The sequence below is a fragment of the Heterodontus francisci genome, chromosome 7 (assembly GCF_036365525.1).
Source record: "Heterodontus francisci isolate sHetFra1 chromosome 7, sHetFra1.hap1, whole genome shotgun sequence".
Classification (NCBI taxonomy): domain Eukaryota; kingdom Metazoa; phylum Chordata; class Chondrichthyes; order Heterodontiformes; family Heterodontidae; genus Heterodontus; species Heterodontus francisci.
The window spans coordinates 38,315,222-38,334,472 of record NC_090377.1 but is presented as its reverse complement, the minus strand read 5'-3'; the positions used below and the strand labels follow the sequence as shown (position 1 = coordinate 38,334,472).

At 44.1% G+C, this 19,251-nt stretch overlaps 1 protein-coding gene across 4 annotated transcripts in view; it reads right to left on the bottom strand.

Annotated features, from left to right (window-relative positions):
- LOC137371926 (low-density lipoprotein receptor-related protein 1-like) overlaps positions 1 to 19,251 on the bottom strand; it is a 1,827,029-nt gene that overhangs the window by 238,178 nt on the left and 1,569,600 nt on the right. For all 4 annotated transcript variants that reach the window (XM_068035008.1, XM_068035009.1, XM_068035010.1 and 1 more), the window contains exons 63-66: positions 4,877 to 4,970; positions 4,344 to 4,460; positions 4,112 to 4,231; positions 2,295 to 2,414 (exon numbers count right to left, since the gene is read on the bottom strand). In XM_068035008.1, coding sequence (XP_067891109.1) covers positions 2,295 to 2,414; positions 4,112 to 4,231; positions 4,344 to 4,460; positions 4,877 to 4,970 — 451 coding nt within the window. The remainder of the gene's footprint in view (positions 1 to 2,294; positions 2,415 to 4,111; positions 4,232 to 4,343; positions 4,461 to 4,876; positions 4,971 to 19,251) is intronic.

Sequence of the window (19,251 nt, the reverse complement as noted above, 5' to 3'; positions counted from 1 at the left end):
TATTTGTGAAGTCTCCCTTCATTTCACATTCTCTCTCCATTCCCTATATATCTTCTCTATTTCCTTTTCTTGTAATCCGTCCCTTCCCACGAGGGAGAACTTCCACATCTCTCGGATGATTTCATTTAGCTTCGCAGAACAAATGCCGCAGGACACACTACCTCCAAGTACTATCATACGCTTCAACGGAATGCTACTCTGAAACATATCAGTGCATTTAATCGTACTACAAGAATCAACCGCTGTTTCAATAATATAGCCAGGTTCCATAATAGTAAACTGGCAACTAATGTTCACTGATGATTGCACAATGTTCAGCACCATTCGTGACACCTCAGATACTGAAGCAGTCCGTGTAGAAATGCAGCAAGACCTGGACAATATCCAGGCTTGGGCTGATAAGTAGCAAGTAACATTCGCGCCACACAAGTGCCAGGCAATGACCATCTCCAACAAGAGAGAATCTAACCATCTCGCCTTCACATTGAACGGCATTACCATTGCTGAATCCCCCACTATCAATATCCTAGGGGCTGCCATTGACCAGAAACTGAACTGGAGTAGCCATATAAATACCATGGCTACAAGAGCAGGTTAGAGGCTAGGAATCCTGCAGTGAGTAACTCACCTCCTGACTCCCCAAAGCCTGTCCACCATCTACAAGGCACAAGTCAGGAGTGTGATGGAATATTCTCCACTTGCCTGGATGGGTGCAGCTCCAACAACACTCAAGAAGCTCGACACCATCCAGGACAAAGCAGCCCGCTTGATTGGCACCCCATCTACAAACATTCACTCTCTCCACCACCGACGCACAGTGGCAGCAGTATGTACCATCTACAAGATGCACTGCAGCAATGCACCAAGGCTCCTTAGACAGTACCTTCGAAACCGGTGACCTCTACCAACTAGAAGGACAAGGGCAGCAAATACATGGGAACACCACCAACTGCAAGTTCCCCTCCAAGTCACACACCATCCTGACTTGGAACTATATTGCCGTTCCTTCACTGTCGCTGGGTCAAAATCCTGGAACTCCCTTCCTAACAGCACTGTGGGTATACCTACCCCAAATGGACTGCAGCGGTTCCAGAAGGCAGCTCACCACCACCTTCTCAAGGGCAATTAGGGATGGGCAATAAATACTGGCCTGGCCAGTGTCACCTACCATTCATCCCATGAATGAATAAAAAAAAACTAATATAGAAATGTATTATGAAAACATACTGTTTTGAACAACACTGTACATGTGGCTATAAATAACCTATGCACTGATTACAATTATATTTGCATTTTTTAAACTTGGAGCATAACAAACATTTCAAAACAGTCTATGCGCAAAGGAAGCAAATTCACTCTGTAACTCATATTATCTATTGTTGTTCAGGAAAATAAATCCTGCAAAGGAAGACTTTTGTTTTAAAAAACATGCATGTCCGAGAGTACCAAGGTACTTTAATCAGCCGCTATCTTTCTCATATATATCTGATTTGTGGATGGGTTGATCCACTATGTTTCATAAGACCGAGATTCTCCTCTCTGTGAGAGAGAGTGCTGGGTAGAGGCCTTGTGTTCCTGCTCTCTGTAGGAGTTGGATGGAGATGGGACCTATTTTTTTTTCTCAGTGCCAGAGAAGGAGTGGGGTGGAAAAAGAAATGTTTTTATAGCAAAGGGGAAGGGCAATTGGGCTCAGACATTTTGCACAATGTTCCAGAGATTCAATCTTTGAACACTTCCTGAAAATGTTTTCCCCTTGTATACATTGAGAATCCATGCTGGCCTACACATCACACTCCACACGCATCATGAGGATTCCCTGTGCTACCATTCTCTGTCTAACTTAAAAATGTCGATAGTGTTAGACTAAATTTCCACTTGCACCAAGAATCAAACTCTAATTGCTCACTTCACATAGGTGTTAATTCTAGAACAAGTCCTGTCAAATGTAAGGCTTTGACACATTCTCCCACTCATAAACTTTGCAGAAAATTGAGCTTGTTTACGGAACCTGCCTTTTTATCATAAATACAAGTGTTAGGACAAAGCCTGAACAGTAATAACTGCATTGCAGCTTTCAAGAAAATGCTCTCAGGAATGATTAAATCAGAAATTAATCTTTGAGTCCTGACTGCCATTTGAGTAGATTGCTAGTCTATTTTTACATTACCCCAAATCCTTTAAGACTTAACAGATTTTCTCACTCATCATTAGGCACATACTTAGAAATACAAACTTTATTCAGCAATAATAAAAGACCTTTCATTTGCATTTTAATCAATTTATTAATAGCTTACTGCAATTTAACTCATCAGACCCATCCGCACAGTCGTGGTCCTTGTCACAGACCCATTCTTCAGGAATGCAGCGTTTAGTTACAGCACACTGGAATTGGTTTGGAGAACAGGTAACTTCAGCTAGGAGGAAGTTTAAAAATGTTTTGTTAGAATGTCATTAGTAACATAAGTGTAAGTAAGCTAAAGCTTCCAGCTAATGCACAGCAATATTTGATTCAGACTAGGCTCCTGAACATACAATTATTTATTAAAGTTCTTACCCTGCTGAAAAGCATGAAGTTTATATTAAAACTAGCTATCACTTTGGAAATTTATAAATGATAGATTTACAGGATCACTATCGAAACTGCAGTCTTGCAGTTCTGAATAATGACATTCAAACTAGGTTCAGCACTAACTAATGCACATATATACTGACTAAATTAGATTATGCATTTTTAACCAATTTACAATCAACTTCAACTATAAATCATTTGACTGATTAGTTTCTTTCGTGGCTTCCATCTTATGCTTATATGTGCAAAATGTTGATGGATTGAATTAGATCACACATTAAGGCATTAATGGAACTGAAGAGGCCATATTCTACTGCTCTTCTGAAAGCAGGCATTGCTAAATGTTTTGCAACACAACTAAATATCCTGATTGTAGATTTTAAAACCATTATTGATGATGGGAACTGAAAAGACATAAAAAGTAAAAACATTAATACAAGTGTATTACAGATAGATTCATATTTCAGCAGACCAGTAAGTAATTTCTGTTGTACTATCATAGCTATGTTATCCATCAACCCCAGTTAATCCCACTACTTGTAAGAACTCTAAAATTTTTCAGCTGGTACAGGAAAATAAATTAATTGTCAGCATAATACTATTACTATAAGACTTTAAAGTAGAGATCTAAGTATTCATTATTAAATACATTATAGGCAGATAATATGGATAAATTAAATGTCTTAGTTTATGAAGGATTTCATTAGATTTTCTTTCAAGCTAAGAGATTTCTGTAGGCTAAGATATGACTTTGGAAATTCTCTAGCTACAGGTAGATAAGAGCATCAAACAGCATCGAGATACATTGCAGGGCACATCTGATTCAGAAAATCAGAGTCCTTCTAAAATTTCGAGGAATGATAGTCAAGAGCGGTCATGATATTGGGAAAAACTGGCAGATTTCCTTTACAGAGACCCTGTTGCTAAAAGAATAGATCATAAAAGACATGATGCCACATGTGAGAGGCTGTTTAAAAGTATTCAGTAAAAACAGGATTCTTCCCTCCAATTTTCTTCTGTGGAAACTGGTAAAACACGTTGAAATACTGTTTCTCCAGTGACAGTCATTCAGAATCTCATCTAAGTAACCATTCTTTATATAAACCCAGTGAATGAGTTGGTGGGATATCAATGGAGGATAGCCATGTCTAATGCTACCCTCAGCTGGCATCCACACTTTACAACTGGGATCAGAAGTGGAAATACGGGCTAACGATCTCCCTTTGCAGACAAGAGTTATAGGCTAGGGTTTTCTGCTTATGGACTTGTGACTTTCCGACCGTTAAAGTGAATGGGTGGAAAAATATGGGTTAGAAAGAGCAGAAAAAGAAAACCCTAGCTACTGATGCTATTTTAGAGATTAACCCTGACAAAACTGCTAACTCTTAAGAGGATCAAGAGCGGGCCTTAGGATATCCCCGGTCTATATTACTCAGAATGACACCACACTGTATATTTACAACTGAGCCACAGTAGACCTTTGGCAAGGATACATTAATATACAGGATATATTATCACCAAAAGCTGAATGTTAAAACTCACGGCAATCACTTTCATCCTCTCCATCACCACAGTTGTCTTGACCATTACATCTGAAGATGACTGGAATGCATCGCCTCTTCTGTGAGCACTTAAACTGACTTGGAAGGCAAACATGGGTCTCTAAGGAATTAAGAATAAACACAATGTACTCAATATTCAAAACTAAAATCATACATATGACATAGAAATATTTTCTGAATGTAAAGCTAAGCAATTCTAATATGGTACTTACCACAGTTTGCTTCATCGGAATTATCCCCACAGTCATTCTCACCATCACAGATGAAGGCAGGTTTAGTGCATATTCCAGTGCCACACTGAAATTGCCCTGGCCTGCATCTAAATTCAGCTGGGAAGTTTAAAGAAGTGTTACTTATGGAAAGAAGGAACTATAGTTAATTTGTGAAAGATACAGAATAATTATTGCGCTAATTCAAAAGTTAAGGGAAACATGCAAAGGGGTTGTGACTGATTTCTGTTATCTACCTAATTATTACTACAATGTTTTTGATAGCTCATAAAAAGGAATTCTCATTCTCATTTCTAACTGCTTCCATCTGTTTTATTAATGAACATGTTGACACTTTCACACCATCATTGACAGCGTAGACAGTAATAATTGAACATGAGGAGCAGGTCAATGCAGTACCTTTCCAGGGAGGGTAATTTTCTTCTTTTAGCAAACAGTCTTATATGATATTCTTCAGATATGGTATAGATTGAACAGCAGAAAACATTAAACACCAAGTGATTAAAAATACTCACGGCAGTATTCAGGTTCATCTGATCCATCTCCACAGTCATCTTCTGTATCACATTTCCACCAGAATGGAATACATTTGTCATTGCTACAGACGAACTGTTGAGACAGTATTATGAACATACCATACAATTAAGCAAATATGAAATATATATTTATTGTTATATGTTGCAGAGTATGAGCAACAACTGGACAAAAATTTGAAACATGCGTCATTATTAAGTGGCATGCCTTGACCATTAATACTTGTTCTCATTCAAAGTTACTAGGTTGGTGGGGATGCAATATGCTGGAAGCTTGTATTGTGATTTGTTACAATCGAGGTGGGAGGAGTGCACTATTTATTCTAGTTCTGCTTCTCCACGGGTCACAACACATATTTAATTTTTTTCCCACTTGCTGATACGGTCAATCATAGACTCTATTTTTATCCCAGAATAAAACACCAGGTTTCTTCAATAAACAAAAAAATTATCAGTTTATTATAAAATAAGTCTTAACCAGTAATGAAGTAAAGCATAATCCCTATTTAAAATGCCCCAGCACCTGCTTCCTGACAGCTGCCACATAAATACTTCGCTCACTCTTGAAGAATGGGGATGCTGTCAATCTGGCAGCAAAGCAGAAAGTTCTGCAGAAACTCAGCAGGTCTGGCAGCATCTGTGGAAAGACCTTGGTCACAGACCTGAAAGTTAACTCTGCTTCTCTCTCCACAGATGCTGCCAGACCTGCTGAGTTTCTCCAGCACTTTCTGCTTTGCTGCCACATACTTACTCTGCTTTGTCCCAGTGTCCTGTGCAGTTGAGATCCTTTTCTTTTACTCAAGTGTAACATTCCTTCTTGTAGGCATGCTGCACCTGAGTGAATAATCTTAATTTTGCACATACAAGGATGTGAGACTGAATTGTATCATAAAAGGCAAATACACAACAGAAATAAAAGCATTATTTAAGAATATCTACATAAAATGGGCTTGTAATCACCTGACTGTGAAAAGCCGCAAACTAATATGCATTTGGAATCTGTATTCATTTCTCGGCTAACTGTTATGTGAAAAGACATGTAACTGGAATTAAAAGTACTTGTTAAAGAACCAGGAAAACATGTTTATATATTATAGCTGTATTGCAAACCAGAAATATTACATCAATAATTATGATCAGTTGCTGCAGAAGCAAAGCGTACGTGAACATGTGTCGATCTGTCATAGATAAAAACCAGGACAACAGCACAGATTTCCTGCATTAGTTTTCAAACATGTGCAAGAAAAACCTTGCAGCCAGAGCAGTTACACTGTGGAATCACTTCTGCATTTAAAGGACCAGAGCAAAAGCCAAAGATGGCAGAGGGGCGCTCTATCGTAGCCCCACAGTTCAGCGATGCCTCCCTGCTCACTCTCCTTCAAGCTGTGCAGGCAAGGTGGGAAGTCCTTTTCCCCAGTGATGGTAAGAAGAGGCCCTGCCGCCCAACCAAGGCAGCCGGGCTGGAGGTTGCAGAGGCGGTAAGTAGGTGCGGGGCCATCCGGCGTCAAAGGGTCCAATGTCGAAGAGGATGATTATTCCCCCAGCCAGCCGGGGCCCTCAAGGCCTCGTGCGCACAAAGTATGACTGCCAAAGTCATCCACAGCCAAAAGGCAATGTGATCAGCAACCTTCCTCCAGTAAGGCTGCTAGCGCAGAAATGGCAACACGAATGAGCACCCACAAGCATTTCCAAAAACCAGCGTGACACAAATGGGTCTGCACGGGTGACACAACACTGTGAAAAGTTCAAACTCCAAATCTTCTTCGCTAACATTTGTGTTGCTTTTACTGTGTGAAGTGTGCCAGCATGTTCTGATCGTGTCTCATTACATCATTGGCCTTTCAGAACTGCAGAGCACAGCAAGCAGCAAAGAAAGGAGCTGCCCTTTGCGGCTCGTCATCCAGGGCACCACCCGATCTATCCAGGCAGTGGGAGTGCATTTTCAGCATGCCAATCGCCTGCTCAATGGTGACTTTTGTAGCTCCATGGCTGGCATTGTATCTCTCCTCTGTGGCAGTGGTGGGGTCTCTCACTGGTGTCAGGAGCCATGTCTGCAAGGGGCAGTCCTCATCTCCAAGAAGCCACCCCTCCATCTGAGCCAGTTCAGTGAACAGCAGCAGGAGCTGGGACTGGCACAGGATCTAGGCGTCATGGCAGCTGCCCGAGAAGCGGGCACAGATTTGCATGAAGTTTCTCCCGTGATCACATACCAGCTGTACCTAGATTGAGAGGAATCCCTTAATGGTTACATCTGCAGCTGGTAGCCTGGTAGCTAGCCTAGCAGGAGCCTAGCAGGAGGCCTGATGGCCACATAAGTGCAATCTATGAACCCAAAAACCTTTGGTTATCCGGCAATGGTGCCAAAAACGATGGCCCTCTGGGCCTGGCTGTTAGGGTCTGTCCTGAAGTTGACATACTCACTGGACCTTCGGTACAGGGCATCGGTGAACTCCCTGATACAGCGGTGCACTGCTGTGTGACCCCACAAAAGTCTCCAGTGGGCCCCTGAAAATGATGCATAGGTGTAAAGGTTAAGAGCCACTGCTACTATGAGCACCGCAGGCATAGGATGTCTACCGAAGCCCATGGGCTGCAGGTCAGTGTTGAGCAGGGCACAGAGATGTGGGCTGCACATGCCTGTTGGTTTTGCCTGCGGTGTGATCCTCAGGAGAAGCAGATCACACAATCTAGGATGAGCCATACCCATCTCCACGTGACTAATAAAGTTGTATCCTTCACTTATTCGAAGGTTCCTAACAGGGCAGGCATTGCTGTTGACAGGTACATGGTGCTTTCATGAATCAACTATATGGCATGGCATGGCATTGCCCACCTTAGTTCACACTAAGAATGGCACGGCATGACTACGTAAAGAGTCTACCAGTGGCATTGATTGCCCCACCAGCCAGGTAACCTTTACACTCCTACCGTTTCTGGCATCGTCCCCGCACACAGGATGACTAGAGTGCCATTGCTTCTTCACACACACAAACAAACAATGGCGCAGAGCAGACACCGTTTATGGAGGGAGGGTATGCTGTACCTCCCTTCATGCCTGCAGAGCTGTGCCCCCAGTAATCCCATCCCTCCTCCCACCTCCCTTCAGTGTGCAGAGTTGAGACTCCAGTGTACAGAGATTTACCTGCACTGTCTGCGATTGCTCCCTCTTCTGCTATCCCGCTAACTTCTCTCATTCGTGAATGGGGCAGCACGTGACAGCCACCCGTTCAGCAAAAAATCTAGAACTGAGGAGCAACAAGCAGCGGGATGCATAATCAGGCAAGGTAAGCCACGCTTAACCTATCTAAATTATGGTTCCGCTGCCAAGCGGCAGGGGGCCGCACCAAGGTCCTGCCACCGCCGATAAAATGGGGCAAGACATATACAGCCTGGGGGTCGTGGCGGGCCTCTCCGGCTAAACTAATCCATGCCCCCCCACCATGACCCCCGATGTTGGACGGCTGGTAAAATTCAGCCCACACATACACCAGTTAACCGGAAAAATAAAGGGAATTTTGTTTATAAGAGTGCTATTGAAGACAAAAAAAACACTTGGGCTGAATACTTGCTCATTCTTGAAGAAACAGCAGATGAAGTATGTTGCATTCCAAAACTGGCATACAGTCTGGCCTCCAAGTACACGTAGTCAGGTCACTGGATTTTTTAAAACAGTTCTTTTCAGGCGGTGTTGAGAATTAATTTAGCAGGTTCTTCGTCCCTTTATTTTTCTGGTTAACCGGTGTATGTGTGGGCTGAATTTTATCTGAGGTCGTGGCGGGGGGGGCACGGAATATTTTAGTGGGAGAGGCCTGCCATGACCCCCGACGCTGTATATGTCTGGAACCCGGAGAGGAGATAAGTTAACACAGTGGTCTTCTCAGACTCTTTTAGAGAGGTGCTGGAAAGCTGAGCTGGGTTGTGGTCTTCTCTGCTTCCTTGGGAATTCTCTTCTCTCCTTAGAAGTTATCTTCGCTCCTTGGAAGGTCTCTCCTTTTTATAAAGTTCAACCCCAACTCAAAACAATTCAAAAGCAAAACCGACAACAGGAGGTAAACCTTTTGACCTCCATCAATCTTGATCTGTCACTTCTTTGTAAACAACTTCTCCAGGTGTCCAAAGTTCTCTGTTGTTTATTGAGCTGGAAGTCAAGTGGTTTCCTGGAAAGGCTTGTTGTTGTTGCTGGAAGTCAAGTGATTTCCCGGAAAGGCTTGGTTTCCTCACAAGACCTCTCAGTGCCCCTTTTAAAAAACATTTCCAGGGACAGTTTTTCAAAGTCAAGTGGCCTTTATATGACCCTCTTTGAAAACCCTAAAGTCTTCAATCTTTCAAAAATGAATCCTCAAAAGATATATTTAACAAAACACAGAGGCACTTCACATCATATAATTAAGGCTTTCTCAGCAAGTTGTAGAGTTCTTGGCGGAAAACAAAATCAAATCACTTTCATATATTTTCCTTCCCGATTCTTCTCGACTGTGTGTGAAGACAGTGACTCATGCTGCTCATGGCTTCTTGAGTGCTTCACCCATTGCCACATCAGCCTACTGGATATTCTTCATCTGTGAGGCTAAACAGCAAGTGTTGGAAGGCTAAATTAACAGTGGAGAGCCTTGCAGCCAAGCCCCAATTCTGTTCTCAGCCAGTGTCCACAAAAGAAACATTGGATGGCAATCAAGAGTAAGAACATTGGATGATTTTTCCTCTCCTGAGCTGAGGATTCTGAAACTAACTGGAATGTCCTACCTCTGCTACTGAAAGCTCATGTTCATAAAATAATTTGCACAGCCTAAGAAATGATCCTGGGAATTCCACTTAGTACAGCTTCTCAATCTCAACATCAAGCCCGAGCTAGTACTTGTGGCTCCCTCTTTTTTGCCCAATTACTTAAACACTTCCAAGTTTAAGTGCTTCACTACCTTTGGACTTGGTAATTGACACCAGCAAGAGGAGGAAAGAAATGCCTGTGCTATCAGATCATGTAAAAGTTAAGCCCCAGATTTGACCTCACAGCATGTTGCCTGTTCTCGGCACAGCTATCAGGTAACAATCATTGCAACGTGCCTTTTTTAATTCATTCATGGGATGTGGGTGTCGCTGGCAAGGCCAGCATTTATTGCCCATACTTAATTGCACTTGAAAAGGTGGTGGTGAACTGCCTTCTTGAACCGCTGCAATCCATATGGTGTAGGTACACCCACAGTGTGGTCAGGGAGGGAGTTCCAGGATTTTGACCTGGCGACATTGAAGGACTGGTGATTGATGAGAGAAATTTGTGCGGTGGTAATGTTATTGGACTAGTAATGCAGAGGCCTGGACTAATGCTCTGAAGACATGAGTTCAAATCCCACAAAGGCAGCTGGGGGAACTTGCAGGTGGTGCTGTTCCCAGACACCTGCTGCCCTTGCTTTTTCAGGATAGTAGAGGTTGTAGGTTTGGAAGGTGCTGTGAAAGGAGAGTTGGCACGTTGTTGCAGTACATCTTGTAAATTATACGTAATGCATGCACAGTATGCCTGTGTGGAGGGAGTGTAGGTTTCAGGTTGTAGATGGGGTGTCAATCAAGCAGGCTGCTTTGTCCTAGATGGTGTTGAGGCTCTTGACTGTTGTTGGAGCTGCACCCATCCAGGTAAGTGGGAAGTATTCCATCATACACCTGATTTGTGCCTTGTAGATGGTGGACAGACTTTGGGGAGTCAGGAGATGAAACAGACACCGCAGAATTCCCAGCCTCTGACCTGCACTTGGAGTCACTTTATTTATGTGGCTGGTCCAGTTAAGTTTCTGGTCAATGGTGATCCCCAGGACATTGATGGTGAGGGATTCAGCGATGATGGGCTGGATTTTGTGGCACCGGCAGGACTCCTGGTGCCAGACTGAAAATTCGGGAGGAGCCCCACCTCAGCCTTTTCGAGATTCCCCGGAGTGATTTTGCCTTGTTCCAGAACCTAAGCGCCCGGTGCCAAAATCTCTGTCCCTTTAAAAACGGGGATCCTGCCTCCAAGAGCTGCTGCCAATCACAGGGTCAGCAGCTCAGCAATATTGGCATTGCCACCAGGAGCGGTACTGAAGAGGCTTTGGACCCAGGCCCAGCACTGGAACCCCGGACCTCAGTTAAGTGAGGCGGGGTTGCTGGGGCCAGACCGGTTGGACCCAGCGAGAGGGATGGTGGGAGGGTGGTGGCAAAGTGCATGGGGAAGGGGGTCCAAGGAAGTATAGTGTTTGCTGGCGGGAGCCCTCCTTGAGCCACAGAGGAGAGACACCCTTCCCCCACCCCTACCACCCCCCCAAGCGCGCATTGAGGGCACCTCATATTTTGAAGTGAGTTTCCCGCACGGCAGAGGCACCTCCCACGACTGATTAAATCCCAGCGGGGGTGGGAAAAGGTTCTTAGTGGCCGTTAATTAGCCTCTGGGCGGGAAGGGCGTCGTTGGCCTATCCTGCTCTCAACAAAATTGTTTTGAGTCAGGGAAGCGATAGGCCCTCTGCCCCCCCATCTCCTGTCACGATTCTATGGGCTCCACCCCACCTCCCACCCCATCTCAGGTGGGCTCATAAAGTCCAGACCGGCAATGTCGTTGAATGTCAATGTGAGACAGTTAGCTTCTCTCTTGTTGGAGATGGTCATTGCCTATCACTTGTGTGGCATGAATGTTACTGTCCTCTTATAGAATCATAGAGCTTTACAACACAGAAACAGGCCTTTCGGCCCATCGTGTATGTGCTGACCATCAAGCACCTAACTATTCTAATCCCATTTTCCAGCACTTGGCTAGTAGCCCTGTATGCTATGACATTTCAAGTGCTCATCTAAATATTTCTTAAATGTTGTGAGGGCTCCTGCCTCAACCACCTCTTCAGGCAGTGTGTTCCAGATTCCAACCACCCTCTGGCTGAAAACATTTTTCCTCAAATCCCCTCGAAACCTCTTGCCCCTTACCTTAAATCTATGCCCCCTGGTTATTGAACCCTCCACTAAGGGAAGAAGTTTCTTCCTATCTAAACTATCAATGCCCCTCATAATTTTGTATACCTCAATCAGGTCCCCCCTCAGCCTTCTCTGCTCTAAGGAAAGCAACCCTAGCCTTTTCAGTCTCTCTTCAAAGCTGAAATGCTCCAGTCCAGGCAACATCCTGATGAATCTCCTCTGCACCCTCTCCAGTGCAATCACATCCTTCCTATAGTGCCCAGAAATGTACACAGTACTCCAGCTGTGGCCTAACTAGCATTTTATACAGCTCCATCATAACCTCCCTGCTCTTGTATTCTATGCCTCGGCTAATAAAGGGAAGTATCCCATATGCCTTCCTAACCACCTCATCTACCTGAGCTGCTGCCTTCAGTGATCTATGGACATGTACACCAAGGTCCCTCTGACCTTCTGTACTTCCTAGGATCCTACCATCCATTGTATATTCCCTTGCCTTGTTAGTCCTCCCAAAATGCATCACCTCACACTTCTCAGGATTAAATTCCATTTGCCACTGCTCCGCCTATCTTACCAGCCCATCTATATCATCCTGTAATCTAAGGCTTTCCTCATCACTATTTACGACACCACCAATTTTTGTATCATCTGTGAACTTACAGATCATACCCCCTATATTCATGTCTAAATCATTAATATACACTACAAACAGCAAGGGTCCCAGCACCGATCCCTGTGGTACACCACTGGTCACAGGCCTCCACTCGCAAAAACAGCCCTTGACCATTACCCTCTGCCTCCTGCCACTAAGCCAATTTTGGATCCAATTTGCCCTGGATCCCATGGCCTCTTACCTTCTTAACCAATCTCCCATGCGGGACCTCATCAAAAGCCTTACTGAAGTCCATGTAGACTACATCAACTGCTTTACCCTCATCTACACAACTCATCACCACCTCGAAAAATTCAATCAGGTTAGTTAGACACGATCTCCCCCTGACAAAGCCATGCTGACAATCTCTGATTAATATCTGCCTCTCCCAGTGGAGATTAATCCTGTCCCTCAGAATTTTTTACAATAGTTTCCCAACCACTGATGTTACACTCACCGGCCTGTAATTACCTGGTTTATCCCTGCTACCCTTCTTGAATAATGGTACCACATTCGCTGTCCTCCAGTCCTCTGGTACCTCTTCTGTGGCTAGAGAGGATTTGAAAATTTGTATCAGAGCCCCTGCTATCTCCTCCCTTGCCTCACATAACAGCCTGGGGATTTATCTACTTTTAAGCCCGCTAAACCGGCTAATACTTTCTCCCTTTCAAAGCCATTATGTTCAAGTATATCACAATCCCGCTCCCTGATCTCTACACCGACATCGTCCTTCTCCATAGTGAACACATATGAAAAGTAATCATATAAAACCTCATGCACCCAAGCCTGAATATTGTCTTGGTCTTCTTTCATGCAGGGATTGTTTAATTATCTGAGGAGTCGCAAATGGAACTGGACACTGTGCAATCATCCTAAGGAATGTTATCAATCCAATCACAGAGCTCCCTCATCACCTTAAGCACAATATATAACAAACTGTCCAGCACTGCCAATAATTAAGTCAGTATGGTGCTCAACTTTCATCACTGACCTTGCACCCAGCTGAGGCCATATGCAATGTCAGCCAATTTTCAGTGCATAGATGCCTAGGTCCTTTGTAGACTAATTGATAGAGAGGGATTTCCATGAATTATCATTGTACCATGCAACTACCAGGATTGTAGAAGGAAAGCTAGATGGATACTGGTCTTTATCGTCTAGCAATTCCAATAGTTTTGACAGGAGTGCATTACATGAAGGGAGCTGATGTAGATCACTTGTTCTGAAGATGCCCTCATATATCCCTGAATTGCTCTGTGGAGAGCTGGCACAGAGTCGATGGGCCAAATGGCTCTCTTCCTGTGCTGTATGACCTGGTTGTACTAGTTTATATTGTGAAGCAGAGACTGAGATTTATGTGCTGGGAGTCTATGGGTGACACATGCTTGCTCGGACAGTGACCTAATTTGTTTCTTCCCTCTTTATTGGGAACAAATAGTTAATAGGAGGAAAGTTCTAGATGGGCTAGAAATAAACTGTAAAAACGTATTGACCTGTGCATTTAAGACCATAGGTTCTACCAACACACGAGTTGAAATTTGATCCTCTGAATTTTTATCAAGAGTGGACGAGAGCAAGTTAGTTTGAACATAAAAGGCTTGGGGACATTTGGAGGTTGATGGATCAAGGACATTGACAAACTAAAGGACCTAAGCTTGAAGTCCGTTCCCACCTTAAATTGGTCAGACTGGAGAAACCCAATTGCCTCTTGCTGATTTAGACTGAGAGAGTACATACCATCTCAGCTTTTCCAGGGAAGGGAGGAGATAACAGTAAACTGATCTTTGTTGTAAAGATCCATCACAATTTAATTGGGCTTTTTAAAGTTTCTTTGAATGTTTCTTGGAGCTTTTACTTTGTGGTAGGACTGTCATTTTGTTCATTCTTGGCTGCGGAGTTTTCATTCGGCATACCAGTATAAATTTGGAAAGTGGATGGATCTCATGAGTTGAGGGAGACAATCTGAACTATTTTCTTGCCCATCTTCAACAGACGATGACTATCACACTCCTTGCACTTTCTATACCTTTGAATCAACAATGGCAAACATGTCTTTCTTTTTCAAAGTCCTGGGTCAGGTATACAGATTCCTTATAATGAATAAAATAGTTCAACATGTCTGGCAGCATCTGTGGAGTTTTGATGAAAGGTCATCGACCTAAAACAGTAACTCTGTTTCTGTCTCCACAGATGCTGCCAGACCTGTTGAGCATTTCCAACATCTTCTGTTTTATTTCAGATTTCCAACAACTACAGTATTTTGATTTGAATAGAATAGTTGCTGTTTACTGTAGGAAATTTCTAGTACTCTGACATTCTGCAATATGTATTCTTGAGTATTGCTGAAAACAGACATTTTGTTGAAGCTGTTTGTTTTGCACTCTTCAGGACAATTCGCAAGAATACCAATGTAAAGGAAAGCAACAAATTTATACTGTATGAGAAGAGAGTGCTGATGGGTTGGCAAGTGAACTCTGATTGGTAGAGGCATTGCCATGGAGATTGCACCAGTTTATGTGAATGACAGTTAACTGCCAAGCTTTGTTTGAAATTTAAACCAGGCAGCTTGACTCTGATTGGTCAAGGCATTGCCCTAAGAATGAACCAGTAAATGGCTGTCACTTTTTTTGTTTCGCTGAAACAGGCGCAATGTGTGTATATGTTCTTTCTGACCGCAAAGAACATGGCCCTGTGTCTTAATAGGCGTAGATTCCAGTACGCGCAAATGTGACACACTGCAAACCCGACACACTGCAAACCCAACTGACAATCTTAAATTGGTTGTTAGTGTAATTCTTAGCACAATTTGCAGAATCAAGCTGTTTGGTTTAAATTTTAAACAAAGCTTAGCAGTTAATTGTCAGTCACCATAGACTGGGAAAGGTCTTGTACACCCTCTGCAAGATCAGCCAGATATCAAGAGATACCCATCTTTAGCAGGCTGTAGAATATATACCTTACTATATTATGAATTGAATACCTCTCCCAGTTAGTGATATGAAGCATTACAAACAATCTTGGACATAATAACAAGAGGGTCTAAAAAGGTCCTAGGCATGAGGCCACAGCTCAAGGGTAGAGTACTAAGCTTTGAGCTCTAAATTTTATGAGGCCTGGGTCTGATATACTGAGATCCATCTGCGATGAAAATCTTCACCAGCAGGCTGAACACTATTTACTTTTAAACAGGAAGACTATATTCTGGAAATCTCACTTGTGAAATAAGAACCTAATCCCCTCCCCTCTGCTCACACACAGACATTGATTTGGCCATGAATCTCAAGTATTTATTGATTTACAGACGAGATCTATGGAATACATGAAAGAAATGTACTACACGAATAACTTTCAGCAATTTTGCCATATTATATAAAAGATTTGTGTCCTGAAGTTACAGCCCCAGCTGAATTCACACCTGAGGATTAAAATTAGATAAAAAGCCTAAAGCACTAAGACTAAGCACTTAAAAGAATTAGAATCAATACTTACCTCTCTTAAAATTTACTAAAAACTGTAGGGCTCGGTCCTGGAAGTCAAATAAAATCTATGCTGTGAGCTGAGGAAAATTGAGGGAAATAAATTAAGTGGAGCTCTCGTCCATATCTGGGCCTTTATAGAGAATGGGAGCAGGGAGCATCGCAAAGTATGAAAGTTCCAGTGATGTTCAACAAAAAAAAAATCCTAGAACCAAGCAAGATTGAACAGATTTCTAAAAGGGATACAAAAGCAAAATGCTGCAGATGCTGAAAATATGAAATACAAATAGAAAATGGTTGAAATACTCAGCAGGTCTGGCAGAAACTGTGGACAGAGAAAGAGTTAATGTTTCATGTTTGTTCTGTTCCAGTCATCAGGTTCTGATGAAAGGTCACGGACCTAAAAAGTTAACTTTGTTTCTCTCTCTGTCGATGCTGCCAGTTCTATGAGGGGTGTCTAAATGACAAAGAGAAAAGTAGTTTGCATGTTGTGAATGAAATAAGTAGTTGTTGCTGACATTGGGGAATTTTTAGATAGTCTGTTTAATAAGTCAGTACAAATACCAACAGTTCTGGCCATAAGTTAATCGACAAATTAATCCTGTGGCAGATATTATAATTACTGCTATTGTAACACATGCAGTGCATCCTTTCAAAAAACCTTTCTACAGAGAGAGAAAAAAAAGTTAAACATGGTTAGTGACACAGGCACTGTTGTATTCTTAATTATGTCATTGTGCATTCTCTGGGCTGAATTTAATGGCCCGCCGCCAGAAGTGGGTGGTGTTCCCATGTGTCATGCATGCAGCCACACCGCTGCAATTATGCAACGGGCAGCCATTTAGCACAATGGAGGCACTGGTCACCCCCAATCACGTGGCGTGTGCAGGAGGCAAGAAACCAATTACAGCGTCAGCTTACAGTGGATCAGGTGCTGGCATCTTCTTTAAAAGCCTGCCAGCCCTGCTATCACTCCTGTCTTGCAGCCAAGAGAAGCTCTGTGTACTGCGAAGCATAAAAATTTACAGCACTGTTCCCTACACCACCCAACCTTCCTAGGAAGAGTGGCCAGGATGACTGAGGGTAGACCAAGGATGGCCCGAGGCTTCAGTGATGCCTACCTGCAGATTCTCCTCCAGGATGCAAGGGAAAGGTGGGAGATTCTCTTCCCCAGCGATGACAAGAGGTCCTCCCGCCTCACCAAGCAAGCCTAGGTGGAGATCCCAGAAAAGGTCAGCAGCCGTGGAGTCGGCTGTGCTGACTGGATCCAGTGCAAGAAGATGGTCAATGACCTCTTGTGTTCGGTCAAGGTGAGTGCTCCATTCCAATGCTCTTTTTGGGGTTTGCATGTAACTACGCAGCAAGGTCTGTGACATGGTGCGGGTGCCACTACCAGTGCAATGGCAGAGAGGATATGAACTCATCATGACAGATGCATGGCTGCATCTGGGACACACACCATTCCTCATTCATAGTTCACCATCAGTAAATCCCATGATGTCATGCGTCATCATGAGATATATCAGATGCCCTAGTTGGGGATGAGGGACCCACAGTAGCAGAGCTCTCATGGTGAAACTTATGCCAATTTATAATTATTCCATCCTGCCTCTTGCAGGAGAAGAGGGCCCAAAACAGGATGGAGGCGTCCAGGACTGGTGGAGCGGTCCCTGACATTTGTCCTCTAAATTGTGCCAAGGAAGAGGCTTTAGAATAGGCAGGGAGCCAGGGCGTATGCGCTATATCTGACAGAGAGACTGAACTCCCTGTGCAAGAGAATAATTTTTATCGTTCAGCAAAATATTCATGAATTATGGAGATCCACATCAGGCATGTTTGGCAAAACGGGATATGTACAGCCTAACCCACATATGTTTGTGTTCTCTCATGCAGGTTGGCATTCGCAGGAGACTGCAGCCAAAAAGGGACATCCGTCAACCTCTGAGGAGGAGGACCACTCAGAAGATGCACCATCCCAAGACTCCTCTAAGCCTTCCACCAGTGCAGATACTTTCATCTCGGTGGGCAATCGATCGGCAGTAGAATCAGGATCACTAGCTGGTGAGAGCACGGCACACGCACCAGAACAGCTGGCTGAGGCTGAGACAGCCAAGGCCTCTGACAGTCGGAGGACTGCGGGTGGCCAGGCCCATTCTGAGACCCAGGTTGATGACGAGCCTTTGGTGTCGACAGCACAGGGCATGCTGGAGTTGCAAAGAGAGGTAAGGCAACATCTGGAGGAGATGCCAGGGGCCATGGTAAGGCTTGAGCGGACGCTGGAGGAGTCCAACCATGCTATGAGTGCTGCCATGTACCAGGTATATGAGTGCATGGCTTGCTCCATCAAGAGGTTGGAGAACATCGTGGAGAGCATGATGATAGATGCATGAGAAACTGCACATGGCCTTGGCCGTGAACTCAACTCAGCAGTGGCTAGGCGAGAGAAGGAGTACGATCCAGGAGACTCCTCCTGCTCCTCGTCCTTCTCTGGTGAGCATGGAGTTCCAGTGAGCCTCGAAAGGGAGGGAGAGGCTGCTCTCCACATCTGGGGGTTCCAATCGGCTTGTCTGTCAGGGTCGGTTTGGTAGCACACACAGTCGCCAGCCCTCTTGAATAGGGCATCAGTCAACTCCTTGATGCAGTGGTGGGCTGTGCCTGGGAGACCGTATACACGTCCCCAGTTGATCCCTGGAAATATCAAGATTCATAGAAGTTTAGTGCCACAGTAATCTTCAGGGCCACTGGCACTGTGTTACCCTCAAACCCCAGAGGCCACTAGTCCTCCTGCACAAGGCTGCATAAGTCGATGATGGCCTCCCTGGAGAGCCGTAGTCTTCGCTGACAGTGAGTTCAGACATTTGGAGGTAGCTGATGTGAGGCCTGCACACTCTCTGATGTATTGTGGGCCCTTCTCAGCCTGGCCGGCAGCTGCTGCTCTCATTGTGGAGTTTCAGGGTCAGGCGCAGCTACCTCTTAGGTCTGCCTCCATTGAAGGTGCATCAACATTCCAAGGGGATCCAAAAACACAGGGTGTATAAGATCCATGCCAGGTGGCCTGGGGTCTTCAGATGCAAAGGGATATGGGGAGCAGGCAGGAAAGTGGAATTGAAGCCCAAGATCAGCCATGATCATATTGAATGGCAGAGCAGGCTCGATGGGCCATATGGCCTACTTCTGCCCCTATTTCTTGTGTTCTTGTGACCCTGCCTTGGCTAATGCTTATCACTATTAGCTTGGCTGAATGTCTCATGTACCTCAGAACTCAAACTTCCTGATGGGCCACCATCTTTTCCAGCAGTGTGAAC